Source organism: Pseudophryne corroboree, chromosome 2 (assembly GCF_028390025.1).
Source record: "Pseudophryne corroboree isolate aPseCor3 chromosome 2, aPseCor3.hap2, whole genome shotgun sequence".
In the NCBI taxonomy this organism is placed as follows: domain Eukaryota; kingdom Metazoa; phylum Chordata; class Amphibia; order Anura; family Myobatrachidae; genus Pseudophryne; species Pseudophryne corroboree.
Window position 1 is genome coordinate 883985764 of NC_086445.1, and position 17765 is coordinate 884003528.

General features: G+C 46.6%; 1 protein-coding gene across 3 annotated transcripts in view; it reads left to right on the forward strand.

The window, feature by feature from the left end:
- The window catches only part of RABGEF1 (RAB guanine nucleotide exchange factor 1), a 163371-nt gene that overhangs the window by 39666 nt on the left and 105940 nt on the right, over positions 1-17765 (forward strand). For all 3 annotated transcript variants that reach the window (XM_063955986.1, XM_063955988.1, XM_063955987.1), the window contains one exon: positions 4177-4359. In XM_063955986.1, the coding sequence (XP_063812056.1) occupies positions 4177-4359 (183 nt within the window). The remainder of the gene's footprint in view (positions 1-4176; positions 4360-17765) is intronic.

Genomic DNA, 17765 nt, shown 5'->3' on the forward strand with positions numbered 1-17765 from the left:
ACCCAACACAGTGCATGTTTTGCAGGTAACCCAGCAGATGCACAGGTGTATTAATTACTCACAGACACATTTTAAAAGGTCCACAGGTGTAGTTAATTATTTAACTTGTGATTCTATGAGGAGACCTGCAAAACATGCACTGTGTGGGGTAATGAGGGCCGAGTTTGCAGACCTATGGGCTAGATGCTGAGATCTGCAGCACTTACTGCATTTAGGAAGGCATCAGCACTTACACACAGCCAGAACCTCTGCCAATAATCTTGGGGGGGGATCTGATGTACTTACTCTAATGAATCCAGGGAAGGGATCCCCAACAAAGATACAATAGTGGTAAAGGAAAAAAGTTTATTAAAACCAATTTTTGAAGAGGAAAACCTTATAGTCTTCAACGTGCTATGCTGCAATATTATTTGCAAATTAAGGAAATGTTATACAGTACCCCTTTCACACATATGCCAAAAGCACGGGTTTTTGCCGGTGAACGTGCTTCAACTTGGGTCTTGGCTATGTGTGAACAGACCCAACCTGAGTCAGGTGACCTGGATCCATGACCCTGCTCGAGATTTTGCAGACCCCATGAGACCACGCAATCCAGTTGTCAATAAGGCAACGTGATGGCTGGTGGTGGTTCCATAATGGTGTGGGGTGTATTCATGTGGCATGTGTTGGGTCCGCCTCATTGACCAGTAGCCGATATGTTACATTGATGACCATTTGCTGCCCTTGAGGGGCTTCATGTATCCCCACAAAAATAGGATTTTAATTACCTACCGGTAAATCCTTTTCTCACAGTCCGTAGGAGATACCGGGAATCCATTTAGTACCATGGGGTATAGACGGGTCCACTTGGAGCCATGGGCACTACAGAAGTTTGATAACGTATGCTGGCTCCTCCCTCTATGCCCCTCCTACCAGACTCGGTCTAGGAAACTGTGCCCGAGGAGACTGACATACTTTGAGAGAAGGAAATAGATAAGGAAAGTGGTGAGATTTCGAACCAGCACAACCAGAACAAGAGGAAAGCCATGCTAACCAAAGTTGAAAACTGGAACAGCAACAGCTGAACCAAACAACAGTACTTAAACAAGTAAGCTTGAATAATAATGCACGAGGGTGGTTCACTTTAATTCTAATTTCCTGCCAGGCCAGAGCAGGTAGACCACTGCTTTCCCTCACGGCCTTTAGACTGCGCCATACTGTCATACTGTCCCAACATCAGTTGTAATATGGCAGGGCTGTCGGAAAGATGGTTAAACATTGTGGTGTGTAGTATGATAAGATTTCTGTGTCTAGAGGGTACATCAGCAGCTGAAATTCATTGCCACCTTGTTGAATGTACAGTGATAATGTAATTTCACAGAAACAGGTTTGGGTTTGGTACACTACCCTTGATAATGGCAGGACAGACATTCAAGATGAACAGCAATCAACACTAATCCTAACCCTCCCTCCCCGTAGCCTAATCCTATCTCCCTTATGTCGGCATTGTGGCAGCTCACGGGATTCTGGCACCTGGGATTCTGACTGCCGGTAAGGTGGAACTACTGGCTGCAATAAGGCCAGCCTCCAGTGTTGCATTACCGATGAACTTGGATGCCTCACAGATAGTCTACCAAGGCACTAAGTTCTGGTTTTCTGGAGTATAGGTCTTGAGAGGCTGTTTTGACCACTTCTCCAACCACTTTGTTAACCAACAAAAACAGAACTGGTCTAAGGAAGGCCCCAGCAGTCACTTTCTGTCTGATCTATTCTTTGGTCAGGTAACATTTAGACAGCAATGTTTGTAGTCTTAACCTTGCTTTAGGGACATCCACTTTTTGCTCAGAGCTTTCATGAGAAATTATATAATGTACATGACTAGACCACACATCCCCAAGTATCTCCTGAAGTTGATAGTATGGTGTAATTTCATGAGAGAGACTCACCCGTGTCTTGAATGCTGAATGTGACATAAAGCAGTGGTTGTCAACCTCAACCCTGAAGTATTCCCAACTGGTCATGTTTTGAAGATTTCTGTCTGTGGAAGCAGGTGGAATAAATACTGACTCTGCAAAATAGACTAAATCACTTGTGCATGATAAAAAAAATCCACAAAACATGACAAAGTCATCCATGCTTATTTAGGTGAGGAGTGCTAATCAATATATCTTTTTTTTATTTTTATTAATTCATCTGCTACATCACTTTCACTTGAAACCAAAGGTCCAAGTCAGAGCAGAGGTGCTTGCCCTGCCTAAGTAAAGAGAAGGAAATCCTCACTAAGCCTAATAGTGACAGACGGACTCTGAGTCCAAGTCGGCTCTTAAATGGAGATAATATAGGAAACCTTTGGAGAAGGCTCTTGCACTGCTCCTTTTGTCTGACTGACAAAATAAAGTGAGCGTAAGGTGGATGTGTATAACATAATTACTAGGAGGACAGTGAACTACAACACACACAACACCAAAGAAAATAAATGAGGGATAACACCAAATTTCACTATTACTTTCATTGTGAAGGGACATAAAGAAGTCCTTGCTGTGTTCTGTGTCTGTCAGATAAAAGCATTTTTGCTGTGAGAAGACAAATGTATTTTTATATGGAGGAGATTAAGGCTTTGGCAGGAATTAGTCTCCTCCCCATCATTAGGTCCAGCCATTCAGTGAACAGCTCCCTGACCAGGCTAAAGTCACTGCTCAGCTGACAGCTTAGCGGGTACTGAAGACTGCGCACCTAAGTCTGCAAGCCCCGGTGGCGAGCTATAGATTGCAGCTCACCACTGCTGTCTACTTCTGGCGTGGGGAGAGGGGAGTGAGACAGCTAGCTACTGTGCCTCCAGAGCATAGTCTTGTTCGTAGCACACACTCCACCACTGTATCAGCTGTGGCTACTGAAATTAATAAAAGTAAGCACAATAGTTCCCGACTAGGGAATATAGAAGGGAAGCAGCCAGGTGAAAATATAGCCCATGTTACCAGCGTGGCCAATGGATGCAAAAGAAAGGGCTTAAAAGTCAAGCTTTGCTGAAAGGATGGTGGAGCACGTCGGGCACATTGATGTTTAGAACATTGGTAACTTGTTGAGTAGCCCAAATAGGAAAAAAGACAGGTCTTCCATAATTATTAAACTCTTCTACATGTAAATTCCCCAACACAATGGATGCATGTGACGTCACACAGCTACCCTGAAAACGTCCCGGACTTGCCCTTATTTCCGACACCACGCCCCAGCAACACCACATCGCTGCCCTGGCAACACCTCTGCCTGTCAGTCAGGCAGAGGCGTTCACATTACTGAGATGCGCTCGCCTTTCCCCATACCCGCGCACATACAGTGCGGGCAGTCCAGCGGTGGAATGCGATTGCATTGCAGCTTCGACTGCTGTTGAATAAAGACCATAGTGCAGAAAGGACTAGGGAGCAACTCTATCCTTTGTCTATGAGCAAAGTTACAGAGCTAATGGTTACTCACCCTGCATTGATGTCTACTGTGTCTCCTATGTAGAAGCTGGTCATATAGTGCAGAGTAGCAAATGATTGATGATTTCTGGCTGCTGACCTCTGGTGTAAATAGCACTGCTGTTTCCTCCAGGCAGGTGTCATGTACATGGTAAATATGCCAGGAATCCCTGCACTACTTTGCTGCTGCAGGGTGCTAGGGTGCTTCGGTATAAGTCACAGTAGGCAGGCGTGGCTTAACATGTTTCTCAGCTATAGACATTTCCTCAAAAGCAGTGCTGTATCCTCTGCCCAATGACTGACAGGGGGCATGCTTTAATGTGTGCTAAAGGCACAGCCCCGTCAATGAGGCAGCTGTATAGCTGCCTCTTTCCTCAGTTTTTTCAATGGGCTTTTACAGCCCGTGGCTTGTCCCCGCCCCCGCTTCAGACAGTTTACAATTATCAGTGGGAGGCGGAGATACCACTGTCTCCCATCAAGATTGGACTGCGTTTTCCCGGCCAAAATGATTAGAAAAATGCAAAGAAGATATTTATGACACAGAATGTATTCTAAATAGCATCTTTGTATTCATTTACTCATTATGACGGGGAGGCTCAGCCTCCCCTGCCTCCCCTTATTAAACTCTTCTACATATACCATAATTAAAATATTTTGCATATAGCTTGTTTATATTGTTAAGTAAATATATAATTGCTTATTTTGTCTTTGTAAACTTTTTTCCTTTAATCTTATTCAGGAAGATGAGCTTGAAGTCCGAACGACGAGCCATCCACGTGGACCAGTCCGAGCTACTGTGTAAAAAAGGCTGTGGCTACTATGGTAACCCGGCATGGCAAGGATTCTGTTCAAAATGTTGGAGGGAGGAATATCAGAAGGCCCGCCAGAAACAAATCCAAGAGGACTGGGAGCTTGCAGAACGGTACACATTTACTCATTTATTGAGACCTTTCTGGCTTGGGTTCTTCAGCCAACCCATCATCAACTTCATTCTCTATTCCATTGCTTTTGCTGTTTATCATGCGTAACTAAAGGGAATTTACATTTGCTGATTAATACATATCCCTATGAGTTTGTTTCAGAAAACTTTACATTTTCGATTAATTTATTGTCTTGCATTCTGTTTCTGGACACACTCCCTAATAAGCATAAGGGATTCAAGCGGTTAAATTACGCATGAGAAAGAAATAGAATGAGGTATTTAAAAACACCTATTTGTAATATTGACAAATGATGAAGTGTTACTACAGCTGTATATAATGCCCTGGTTATTGTGACTGCTTATGTACAGTTATAGAACAGTTACAGTCATTTAAAGGAAATTTACAGCAGGCTCTTGTAGTTAATGGTTGGAATCCATTAACAAAAATAAAAATTGGTTCCAACTTAGCATAAAATAAATATACTCATCACAAAATAAAAAAAGTATTATATAAGACAAAATGGACATTGTGGGTGGTAATCAATTGTTTGAAAAGTCAGTTGGATGTCTGTTTTTTTTCCTATCTAATAGTCCGGAAAATACAACCAACCGACTTTTCAAACATTTGAATTCCCCCCTGTGTATGTTTTTCTTATAATCTGTTATGCTAACAGAATCTCTATAAAACGTATATTATTACTTAAAGCATGTTGTTTTCAGCCACATTAACTGTTGAGAAATAGGGGGGTATTCAATTCAAGTCGGAACTGCCGTCTTGTCAGAAAGACGTCAGTTTCCGACTTTTTTAGGTGCCGTTTTTCCTACAGGTCGGCAATTCTGACTTGTCGGAAAACACGTGGATAGGCGGATTAGCCGTGGATCCACGTATTTTGTCGGATTCGCGGACAAATCCGACAGGTTTTAGCCCCGTCTCCGACAATGTCAATCCGAATTATGGGGAAAAAAAATTTGGATTGGCGTTGTCGGGAACAGCCAAATCCTATCGGCCGCTAATTGAATACTCAAATACTCAAATGTCTGATCCTTTCCGTCGGAAAGGATCAGACATCAATTGAATACACCCCATAGCCTCAGTTCCCGCAAATCACAATAAATAAACTCTAGTCCCATATTTGTACAGATAAATGTCCTTAAAATTTGTACTTACCTAAGAATATGTTACTGTAAAGCCTCTTTTCATATTACTTTCCACAATTAAATACTCTGGTTATTCCACACCAAATGAACACAGATTACAAACTGACCATTTGAGATTTTAATGAAATGTGGTTTAATAAATGCTGCCATGGTTATAAAGAAAACCCCCAGATCTTTGTTACAAGCTGCAGTGCAGCATGCCTCCATGACAGGATTTCCGGCAGCAGGGGCCGATCGTCCCCGCAGATTGCTGGACAGTGACGACGTCCCTGGTTGCTTAGTGAAAACAGAAAGTTGGCATTACGTGCTGCGATGCAGCTCCAAAATATTGTTCAATCACTCTGGGCTGACTTTTCCTGTTGCTCCTATTGGTTACTCTTCCTGATATAAGCCAACCAGTCCACCAGACACTTGCCGGTTATAGCTTATACCGTGTGTGTAAGTTGCTGATCCCTGTCCCAGGATCCTGTGTATACTCTGCCTGTTATTCCTTGTTTGTCTACCATGGCTGTATTCTGTCTCTCTCCTGATTACCAACTGCCAGGTTATTACTCCCTGTGTCTTGTTTGCAGTAGCTACCACCCCCACTGCACTGTGCATACCAACTCTCAGTGTAGCTGTACCACTTATACTGTGCCTACATTCCACCTCATGGTGCAGTACCCACTTAGCTGCAAACTTTTTCAGCATCTTCCGGTTAACCCATTAGCTGCCAGTACCGTGTATCCTACTGTATATTGCTCCAGCCAATACACTGCGGTTTCCAGCCAGTTGGGAAAACCTTTACTGCTGAGAGTTAAGTCTGGCAGCATCCTAAGTACCTGTGTGTACATCTAACACTAAGGGAACAATGGGTGTCTGTTATTGGCTGAAGACACTCTAGCTGGCCCTAGGGGGTCTTACATAATTGGATCTTACATTTTAGGCTGATAGGCACACTATTTTTGAAGTTATATGTCTGTAAAGCTTCAATTCTTTATAAAAACTTGCTGTTAATGTTTTTTTCTCTTACGTCCTAGAGGATGCTGGGGACTCCGTAAGGACCATGGGGTATAGACGGGCTCCGCAGGAGATAGGGCACCTAAAAAGAACTTTGACTATGGGTGTGCACTGGCTCCTCCCTCTATGCCCCTCCTCCAGACCTCAGTTAGATCTTGTGCCCAGAGGAGAATGGGTGCACTGCAGAGAGCTCTCCAGAGTTTTCTGTTGAAGAAGAATTTTGTTAGGTTTTTTATTTTCAGGGAGTCCTGTTGGCAACAGGCTCCCTGCATCGTGGGACCGAGGAGAGAGAAGCAGAGCTGGCTTGTCAAGTTGGGCACTGCTTCTAAGGCTACTGGACACCATTAGCTCCAGAGGGAGTCGGAACACAGGTCTCACCTGGGGTTCGTCCCGGAGCTGCGCCGCCGTCCTCCTCACAGATGCCGAAGATAGAAGCCGGATAGAGAAGGCAGAAGACATCTTAGGCGGCAGAAGACATCAGATCTTCATGAGGTAAGGCGCGCAGCGGTAAGCTGCGCGCCATTGCTCCCAGTCACACACACACAGAGCAGCACTGAAGGGTGCAGGGCGCAGGGGGGGGGGCGCCCTGGGCAGCAATAAACCTCACATTTGGGCAAATACAGTTTGATTAGGCTGCGGAGGCAGTAAATCTATGATCCCCCGCCATTTTTATTGAAAAATCACTGGGACCGAAGCCTGCCGTCGGGTGGGCGGGGCTTGATCCTCAGCACTAACCAGCGCCATTTTCTCCACAGAAGCTGCATGAGGAAAACGCTGGCTCCCTGGTCTCTCCCCTGCTGAACTTCACAGGCTGGAAAAAAGAGGAGGGGGGCACATTAGCGACGCAGTGAGTGGGAATTGGCATATTATATATAGAAAAGCGCTATCTGGACATATTTTTCCAGTGTTTTAAGCGCTGGTGTGTACTGGCATACTCTCTCTCTGTCTCTCCTTAGGGCCTGGTTGGGGTTTTGTCCCCTTATAGGTTAATCCCTGTGTGTGTGGGGTGTCGGTACGTGTGTGTCGACATGTCTGAGGTGGAAGGCTTCTCCAAGGAGGAGGTGGAGCAAATGAGTGGTGTGTCCCCGTCGGTTGTGCCGACTCCAGATTGGATGGACATGTGGCATATGTTGAATGCAAGTGTGGCATCTTTACATAAAAGGCTTGATAAGACTTCCGGTTCCGGCACCGCATGGAGTGACACGCTGCTTAGAAGCTCCGGTGCCCGCGGCCACTGACCTCTAACATATCGCCCATTTTGGGCGTCCATTGAGCGGTCACTCACACCGGCCCGCTCCCCGCACATCCGGCCCCCCTCTATGGACCGATTCCTAGCTCCTACGATGCAGGGAAAGCCTCCACGGGCCAAATCTGAAAGCCGCGGCTCGGCTTCCAAGATGGCCGCCGCAGCTTCTCTGGAGACCGGAGCTCGAACGGCGGGTACCTCAGCTCCTCCCTCGGCCCCTGTGCCCAGCGTCTCTCCATCCCTTGCTGGGTCCGCTGCCCTAGGCACGTTACTGCCCTCCTCTACCCCGGGGCATTCCTTGTCCTATGAGGACATTGTTAGAGCGGTGAAAGAGACCGTCCAGCCGTTATTTCAAGAACAAGCACAGCTGCATGCTGCTGCACTACAGCAAGCTGTCCTGGATATTAAAAGCCAGTATAAACAACTGTCCAAGCGTGTTTTACAAGTGGAACATACTGCTGGTGAAAATTTTCAGCAAATCGCTGAACTCTCCGACATCTCCGCTAAACTGCAGAAATCAGAAAACCTGGTATGGTCTAAGATCGACGATCTAGAAAATAGATCGCGCAGAAACAATCTCAGGCTCATTGGGCTCCCAGAGACGATTAAGGGCCAAGCTCTTTATCACTTCCTTCGACACACACTTCCTGATCTTCTTGGAATTCAAGATATTTGCTCGGATCTCGTGGTAGAACGTGCACACAGAACAGGCCCTGGTCGCTCCGCTGCATCCAACCGACCACGAGCTGTGCTATTTCGGTGTCTCAACTACCTCCATAAAGAGGCCCTGTGGTCTGCTTCCCGCCGTATAAGAGACCTTGTTTGGGAAGATGCCAAATTATTAATTTTCCAGGACTTCTCCCCGGAGCTTACCAGGCTACGAAAGGCGTTTTCCCCCACATGCTCAAAATTAGCCCAAGAGGGCCGAAAGTTTGCTCTACTCTACCCTGCACGCCTGAGGATTTTCGATGGCACGTCTTTTAAGGACTTCCACACCCCGGAGGATGCTGCCGCTTATCTTTCGGAGACCGAAGCCTCCGACCAAGTGCCGAAATAGCCGTCTTCTACAGACACTGCTCTGTAACTATCCTGCTTCATTGTTGCCTGGACTTAGTCACCCTCGACATACATTTATTTCTTATCCCCACCCCGTGGACTATAAGTTCCTCTGTTAGTCTTATTTGGACCTTCTCGCTAATCCCTCAGTGGTCTTCTGGGTGATGTATATATAATCTTAAAGTGACATAAGCTTCCTCTAAGCAATGTATACCTATATGCCTGTTTCTAGTTTTATATAGTTCTATATGCTTGGATGCCTGTTTTGCCCATCCATTTAGGGGTAGGCTGATGTCATCCTGACCGCTCACTCATATCCCCTATCCCTCTCCCCCCCCCCTCCCCCCCTTCCACTCCCTATTTCTCCCTCCCCTATACCCCACTCCCCTTACCCTTCTCCCTCTCTCTCTCCCCCCCCCCCCCCCCCCCATCCCCTATGCTGCTCATTATAGTGGTCGCTGGCTAGGAGCACTGCCCTCCTTGCTGCCCTTGGTTATTACTTTAATTATAATACCGTGAAGTTGTTTACACGAATATTGTTGTGGGACCCCCCGGTGGGTCTAATATTTTCTTCTCATCTCTATGTCTCTACTATCCTTGTGTCTTCCCCCTCCCCTCCTTCCTCTTGTGTCTTTTCTCACCCTACACTGCTTATGGGTTTGTAAGATGTCTTCCTGTATGATTACTCACTACTCAAAGCCCCATGTCTTCTATTAAGGTGGGCACATGGAATGTTGGGGGTATCCACTCCCCTATCAAGAGGAAGAAGATTCTACTCTATTTAAATAGATTACATATGGATTTGGTGTTTATACAGGAGACGCACCTTCTCACCCCAGAGGCCCAAAAATTGGGTGTTTTGGGCTGGCAGGTACTCTTAGACGCTCCCTATTCTTCTAAGGCTAGGGGTGTATTGATCCTCGCTAAAAGTAGCTTGCATATTGAAGTCATTACTTCCCTGTGCGATCCTGCTGGTAGATTCCTAATACTTGAAATTTTACTTCATAATACCAAGTATGTTTTATGTTCTGTGTATGCTCCAAACTCTTATTCAAAAGGTTTTTTTAAGAGTCTCATAACAACACTGTGCCCGTTTATGCCATGTCCAATGATTGTGGGCGGAGACTTCAATATTGTGGCCTCCGCTTATATGGATTCGAACTCCTCCGCTCGTGCACGCTCCCCTCCTACCCTAGGTGTCACCTTTTTTGCACAACAACTGCATCTGACTGATGCTTGGAGATTTCTTCATCCCACTGACAGGGAGTACTCGTGTCTCTCGGCTGCTCACGGCACACTGTCCAGAATAGACTTCTTATTGCTCTCAGATTCCCTGATTCCCCAAAATGCTGAAGCACAGATGGAAACAATTTCTCTTTCTGATCACGCCCTAGTTTGGGTTTCCCTTACCACCTCATTAGACTATGGCTCCTTTAAATGCTGGCGTTTCCCCACTTCCTTTACCTCTTCCCTACAATTTCGGAACAGGTTGGAGGCATTTTGGGAGGAGTTCAGACTGGATAATGCAGCTATTGCTGAAACCGATCCCTTATTGTTCTGGCAGACCTCAAAGGCGGTTATACGCGGTAGGCTTGTGGAATATACCTCCACAAGAAAGAAACAATTTCTTTCTGAATTTAAAACCTCACAACGCTGCCTAACTGATGCCTACCAACACTTCAAACAGTCCCCGTCTCCTGCCTCAAAGAAGGTATATTTAGATTGCAAGTCTCAGTTTGGTGCTGTACTGGCATTAATGGGCGACCGCCATACATTTAGCAGAAATCACCGTTTTCATAGGTACGGCAATAAAACGGGCCGTCTCCTTTCAAATCTTCTGCGGGGTTCAGTGCCGTCCTCGGTGATCCAGACATTGAAACGAGACGATGGCTCGTTGGCTACCAGATCTGTGGACATGGCGCAGATCCTCTCAGAATTTTATACTGATATTTACTCCCCCCCTCCCCTCGATCAAGCAGCTAAAACTTCTTTCTGGGACTCTGTTTCCTTGCCTCAAATATCAACATCGGTGAAGGGGGATCTTTGCTTGCCGATTACTACCCAGGAGGTGGAAGCGGCAATTAAACATCTTAAGCCCATGAAAGCACCTGGACCCGATGGTTTCTCTGGGGAATTCTACAAAATGCTCATACTTAAATTGCTGGATCCTTTGACCCTGGTATTTAATAGCATTTTATCTTCCCATTCCCTCCCTCTGTACTTTAACGAAGCCCTGATACGTCTCCTTCCCAAACCGGGAAGGGATCCCCATCTCCCCGGTTCATACCGCCCCATCTCCTTGCTCAACGTCGACTATAAACTCTTTACGAAAATTATTGCAGATAGGTTAAAAGGATTACTCCCCTCCATTATCCATCCTGACCAAACTGGTTTCATCTCAGGCCGACACTCCACTAACAATATCCGTAAAGTTCTTGCCGCGGCCACCTGGTTACACTCCAGCGGAGACCCTGACCCTCAATACATCCTCTCCCTGGACGCGGAGAAAGCGTTTGATCTTGTCAGTTGGGATCACCTATACACGACGCTGGATAAGTTTGGGTTTCCGCTGGACCTGATCAACATGATACGTAATTTGTATTCCCCCTCCTCATCTCGCATCATGTGTAATGGCTACCTGTCGGCTCCTATTCCTCTTCACCGAGGCACAAGGCAGGGCTGCCCCCTTTCCCCACTATTATTTGCTATCGCCATAGAGCCCCTGGCTATTAAACTGCGGCATCTCCCAGAATACTCCGGAGTATTGGTTCATGGCCATGAGCTCCGTGTGAGTTTGTTTGCAGATGACATGCTCCTCTTTATTTCACGACCTGAGACCTCTGTCCCGTCGATCATGCTGGCTATTTCTGAGTTTGGTGCTTTTGCGGGATATCGTGTTAATGCCTCTAAGTCTGAACTCTTCCCACTCAACTCGATTGCCTGTCAGCGCCCCCCGGTGCCAGTTCTCACTCAATTTAAGAGAAACACCTTAGGCCTTAAATACTTGGGTATATATATCCCTGTGAATATCTTAGACCTATACTCAGTCAACTATACCGCTGTTTTTAACAAAGTTTCCCAATTGCTATCCACCTGGTCATCTCTTCCTGTGTCCCTACTAGGAAGAGTAGCTATTTTGAAGAGTATTGTATTCCCCAAGATCTCTTATCTACTCCAGATGATTCCTATCCAGCCCCCTACTAAAGACTTAAAAGAATGTGATAGAATGTTCTCCAAATTCCTGTGGAATCACAAGAGGTCTCGGATTTCTTTACCTAAACTTAAACTCCCCCGTGCCCAGGGTGGCTTGGCTGTACCAGACCTCTTGGCTTTCTTCCAGGCCGCGAACTTTAGGTATATCTCGGATTGGCTAAGGGGCACCTCCTCATATGTTAATTATGACATGGAACAGAGCCTTGTACACCCTTACGACTTAAGGGCTTTGCTACATACCCCGAAAGCTTTGCTCCCACCAATGGTACGCCCTAATATTCTTTTCTGGGACGCCTATCGTTCCTGGTGGGCCATTAACAAGGCCCTACATCGCAACCCAGAATACTCTCCTTTCATCCCATTGTGCGGAAACCCCTGCTTCACTCCTCCCCTTGACAATACCAAATTCCTCACATGGAAATCTAGGGGCATAGCCCTCATTCGTGATGTGTTCGACCCGGGTGGCCATGTATTGTCATTCGCGGATCTAGCCGAGAGACACGGTGTGCCCTCATCTGATTTCTTCATGTTCCTACAAGTACGCCATTTTGTACAAACTCTCCCCATCCCTCCTGTGCACGAGCGGAGAAAGGATCCCTTGTCCGCCCTGCTGGTCACGTTACCTACCTTTTCATATAAGATATGCTGGTTATACCGGGACTTGTTGCCCGGCAAGCCGGAGGTATTCTGGCCCCCCATGTTGTCAAAATGGTCGAGTGAGTGGTCCTGGGACCCATCGGTGGAGTGCTTCCTCTCCCCCCTTCCTGCTATACTGAAAGCCCTGCATTCTGCCCAGCTTCAGGAAATCCACTTCAAATTTTTACATCGGGCATATATTGCCCCGGGACAACGCAAATATATGGTCTCTACAGACTCTGGTCGTTGCCCCAAATGTAAAGCACCAAATGCTCTCTTTATGCATAACTTTTGGCATTGTCCGAAAATTAAACGATTCTGGAATAAAGTAGTATGGTATATAAAATCCACCTTCCGGATCTCTCTCCCTATGGACCCAGCGGCACTCCTCGGCCTTAATACTACAACCTGGCGTTTACATCCATCCCAGACATACTGCATTCCGTTTTTATATGTACTATTGACCCTGGGGAAAAAGTTAATTCTGAATCATTGGATATATCGAACCTCCCCCTCCCTAGGTAACCTCAAGTCTTTACTTACTAATACACTATACTTTGAACGCCAATCAACTCTCCCAGACCTTGACCGCAACGCTTTGCGCTTTTATAAGAAATGGGGACTATACATTGACTCTCTTCTACCCCCACAACGAACTCATATACTGAAATTGTTTGATTCCCTTAGTTGGGATTCTTACCGCAGACTAGGTATCCCTATTGGTGATGATCCACCTTCGGCATCAGGGTGATGCTCGCTTTCGTACCTTGATACTGAGCGATTTGATCCCCACAGTCCCTAGGAATGTGCCTTATCATGTACGATGAATATTTGTTAGGCATCTGCAACCCCCCCCCCCCCCCCCCCCTCCTCCCTCACACTTCTTATCCATGTCTTTGTTGTCTTTCTTTCTTCTTTCTTTTTCTCTATGATTGTCTAGTTGATTTTGGTTTGGCACATATGTGACAATGTGCAGTTTTTCTTCAATAATATATTATAGGCCTAAAATGCTGTTTATAATCATCACTGCTGATGCTTTGATATGGTCCTCTGCACTGCTCGCTCCTATACACACCACCAGGGGTAGTGGTGATGTTTGATACTATGCCACACCTTTGTTGCCTATTATGTAATCCATAAGTATAAGCATTTTACATGCACTTTGTACTGCATTGTTTCTCTGCCTTTTTCTCTCTTTATGTCTCTATGTGGAAAAACTAATAAACATATTTTCAAAAAAAAAAAAAAAAAAAGGCTTGATAAGGCTGAATTAGGGGGGACATCAGGAGGTCAATCCTCGGATTGGACCGACTCACAGGGCCCGTCGGGGTCTCAAAAGCGTCCCTTAACACAAGACACTACTACCGACACGGATTCTGATTCCAGTGTCGACTATGACGAAGTAAAATTGCACCCTAGGGTGACTAGAACCATTCAGTGTATGATTGTGGCAATAAGGCATGTGTTGCATATTGTGGATGAACCCTCGGTCCCCGACACAAGGGTACACATGTTTAAGGAAAAGAAACAGATTATTAACTTTCCCACATCTCATGAATTAAATGAATTCTTTGGAAAAGCTTGGGAGACTCCGGATAAGAGACCGCAGATCCCCAAAAGAATTTATATGGCATACCCATTCCCTAAGCAGGACAGGGAGATTTGGGAATCACCCCCCACTGTGGACAAGGCCCTGACGCGCTTGTCCAAGAAAGTGGCGCTACCGTCTCCTGACACAGCAGCCCTTAAGGACCCTGCAGATCGCAGGCAAGAAACTACCTTAAAGTGTATTTATTCTCATACGGGTGCTGTGCTAAGACCGACAATTGCGTCGGCATGGGTGTGTAGCGCAATTGCAGCTTGGACAGATGAGCTGACAGATCATTTTGATAATATGGATAAGGATACTATATTCCTAACTCTAGCCCATATTAAAGACGCAGTCTTATTTATGAGGGATGCTCAAAGGGACATTGGATTGCTAGCTTCTAGGGCCAATGCCATGTCTGTCTCAGCGAGAAGATCCTTATGGACTCGCCAATGGACGGGTGATGCGGATTCCAAAAAACATATGGAAGTACTACCCTATAAGGGTGATGTATTGTTTGGGGATGGGCTGACGGACCTGGTTTCCACAGCTACAGCAGGTAAATCAAATTTTTTACCATATATTCCCCAACAGCAAAAGAAAGTAACACCCTATCAGATGCAGTCCTTTCGGTCGCACAAGTCCAAAAGAGGTCGGGGATCCTCTTTCCTCGCCAGAGGTAAGGGCAGAGGCAAGAGAGCACCTGCTTCGGCAGGTGCCCAGGAACAAAAGTCCTCCCCAGCTGCTCCAAAACCCACAGCATGACGCTGGGGCTCCCCTGAGGGAGTCCGCATCGGTGGGGGCACGTCTTCGACTTTTCAGTCAGGCCTGGGTCAGTTTGGACCTGAATCCCTGGGTGTTGGAAATAGTTTCCCAGGGTTACAAATTGGAATTCGAGGAGGTGCCCCCGCGCCGATTTTTCAAATCGGCCCTACCAGCTTCCACATTGGAAAGGGATATAGTGTTAGCTGCAATTCAAACGCTGTGTATACAGCAAGTGATAATCAAGGTTCCCCTGCACCAGCAGGGAAGAGGTTACTACTCAACCCTATTTGTGGTCCCGAAACCGGACGGTTCGGTCAGACCTATTTTAAATCTGAAATCCCTAAACCTGTACATAAAAAGATTAAAATTCAAAATGGAATCAGGGCGATAATAGCCAACATGGAGGAGGGGGAGTTTATGGTGTCTCTGGACATAAAGGATGCGTACCTTCATGTCCCCATGTATGCCCCCATCAGGAATACCTGAGATTCGCTGGACAGGATTGTCATTACCAATTTCAGACGTTGTCGTTTGGACTCTCCACGGCCCCGAGGATTTTCACCAAGATAATGGCGGAAATGATGGTGGTCCTGCGCAAGCATGGAGTCACAATTATCCCATACTTGGACGATCTCCTGATAAAAGCGAGATCAAGGGAGAAATTGCTGAGCAGTGTGGCGCTCTCTCTGAGAGTGCTCCAGCAACACGGTTGGATTCTAAATCTACCGAAGTCGCAGTTGATTCCGACAACTCGACTACCGTTCCTAGGTATGATACTGGATACGGAACAAATGAAGGTCTTCCTCCCAATAGAGAAAGCCCAAGACATCCAGAACATGGTCAGAGACCTGCTAAAACCGAAAAGGGTGTCTATTCACCAATGCACTCGAGTTCTGGGGAAAATGGTGGCGGCCTAGGATGCCATTCCCTTCAGAAGGTTCCATGCAAGGACTTTTCAATGGGACCTTCTGGACAAGTGGTCCGGGTCCCATCTGCACTTACATCGGAAAATAACTCTGTCCACAGGGTACCACGGGGTCCCTCCTGTGGTGGTTGCAAAGTGCTCACCTCCTGGAGGGTCGTAGGTTCGGAATTCAGGATTGGATCCTGGTTACCATGGACGCGAGCCTCCGAGGTTGGGGAGTGGTCACACAGGGAAAAAAAATTCAGGGTCTTTGGTCAGACCAGGAGTCCTGTCTACACATCAATGTGTTGGAACTCAGGGCCATTTACAACGGCCTTCGACAAGCGGAGAGTTTTCTTCGAAACCTACCGGTTCTGATTCAATCAGACAATGTCACAGCAGTGGCTCATGTGAACCGCCAAGGCGGGACAAGAAGCAGAGTCGCGATGGCGGAAGCCACAAGGATCCTTCGCTGGGCAGAAAATCATGTAAGCGCTCTGTCGGCTGTCTTCATTCCGGGAGTGGACAACTGGGAAGCAGACTTCCTCAGCAGACACGATCTCCATCCAGGAGAGTGGGGACTTCATCAAGAAGTCTTTGCAGACGTAACACGTCTTTGGGGAACTCCTCAAATAGACATGATGGCGTCACGCCTCAACAAAAAACTTTGGAGGTATTGCGCCAGGTCTCGGGACCCTCAGGCAGTAGCAGTAGACGCTCTGGTAACACCGTGGGTGTTCAAATCGGTCTACGTGTTTCCTCCTCTTCCTCTCATCACAAAAGTGTTGAGGATCATAAGACGAAGAAGAGTACAGACGATACTCGTCCCAGACTGGCCTCGAAGGGCCTGGTACTCGGATCTACAAGAGATGCTCACAGGAGATCCCTGGCCTCTTCCTCTGAGGGAAGACCTGTTGCAGCAGGGGCCCTGTGTATTTCAAGACTTACCGCGGTTACGTTTGACGGCATGGCGGTTGAACGCCGAATCCTAGCAAAAAAGGGGATTCCGGAAGAGGTCATCCCTACTTTAATAAAGGCTAGGAAGGAGGTGACGATAAAACATTATCACCGTATCTGGCGAAAGTATGTGTCTTGGTGTGAGACCAAGAATGCACCTACGGAAGATTTTCATCTGGGTCGTCTTCTCCACTTTCTACAGACAGGAGTGGATATGGGCCTGAAATTAGGCTCTGTTAAGGTACAGATTTCGTCCCTCTCGATTTTCTTTCAGAAGGAATTGGCTTCTCTTCCAGAAGTCCAGACGTTTGTAAAGGGAGTGCTGCACATCCAGCCCCCTTTTGTGCCTCCAGTGGCACCATGGGACCTGAACGTGGTGTTGCAGTTCCTAAAATCACACTGGTTTGAACCGCTTAACAAGGTTGAGTTGAAATTTCTTACCTGGAAGGTGGTCATGTTGTTGGCCTTAGCATCAGCAAGGCGAGTATCAGAATTGGCGGCTTTGTCACACAAGAGCCATTACTTGATTTTTCATGTGGATCGAGCTGAATTGAGGACACATCCGCAATTTTTGCCTAAAGTGGTTTCTTCGTTCCATATGAATCAACCTATTGTGGTGCCTGTGGCTACAAGTGACCTGGAGGATTCCAGATCCCTGGACGTAGTCAGGGCCTTGAAAATTTATGTAGCCAGGACAGCTAGAATTAGGAAAACAGAGGCTCTGTTTGTCCTGTATGCGGTCAATAAGATTGGCGCTCCTGCTTCGAAGCAGACTATTGCTCGCTGGATCTGTAATACGATTCAGCAGGCTCACTCTACGGCTGGATTGCCGGTACCAAATTCGGTTAAGGCCCATTCCACTAGGAAGGTGGGCTCTTCTTGGG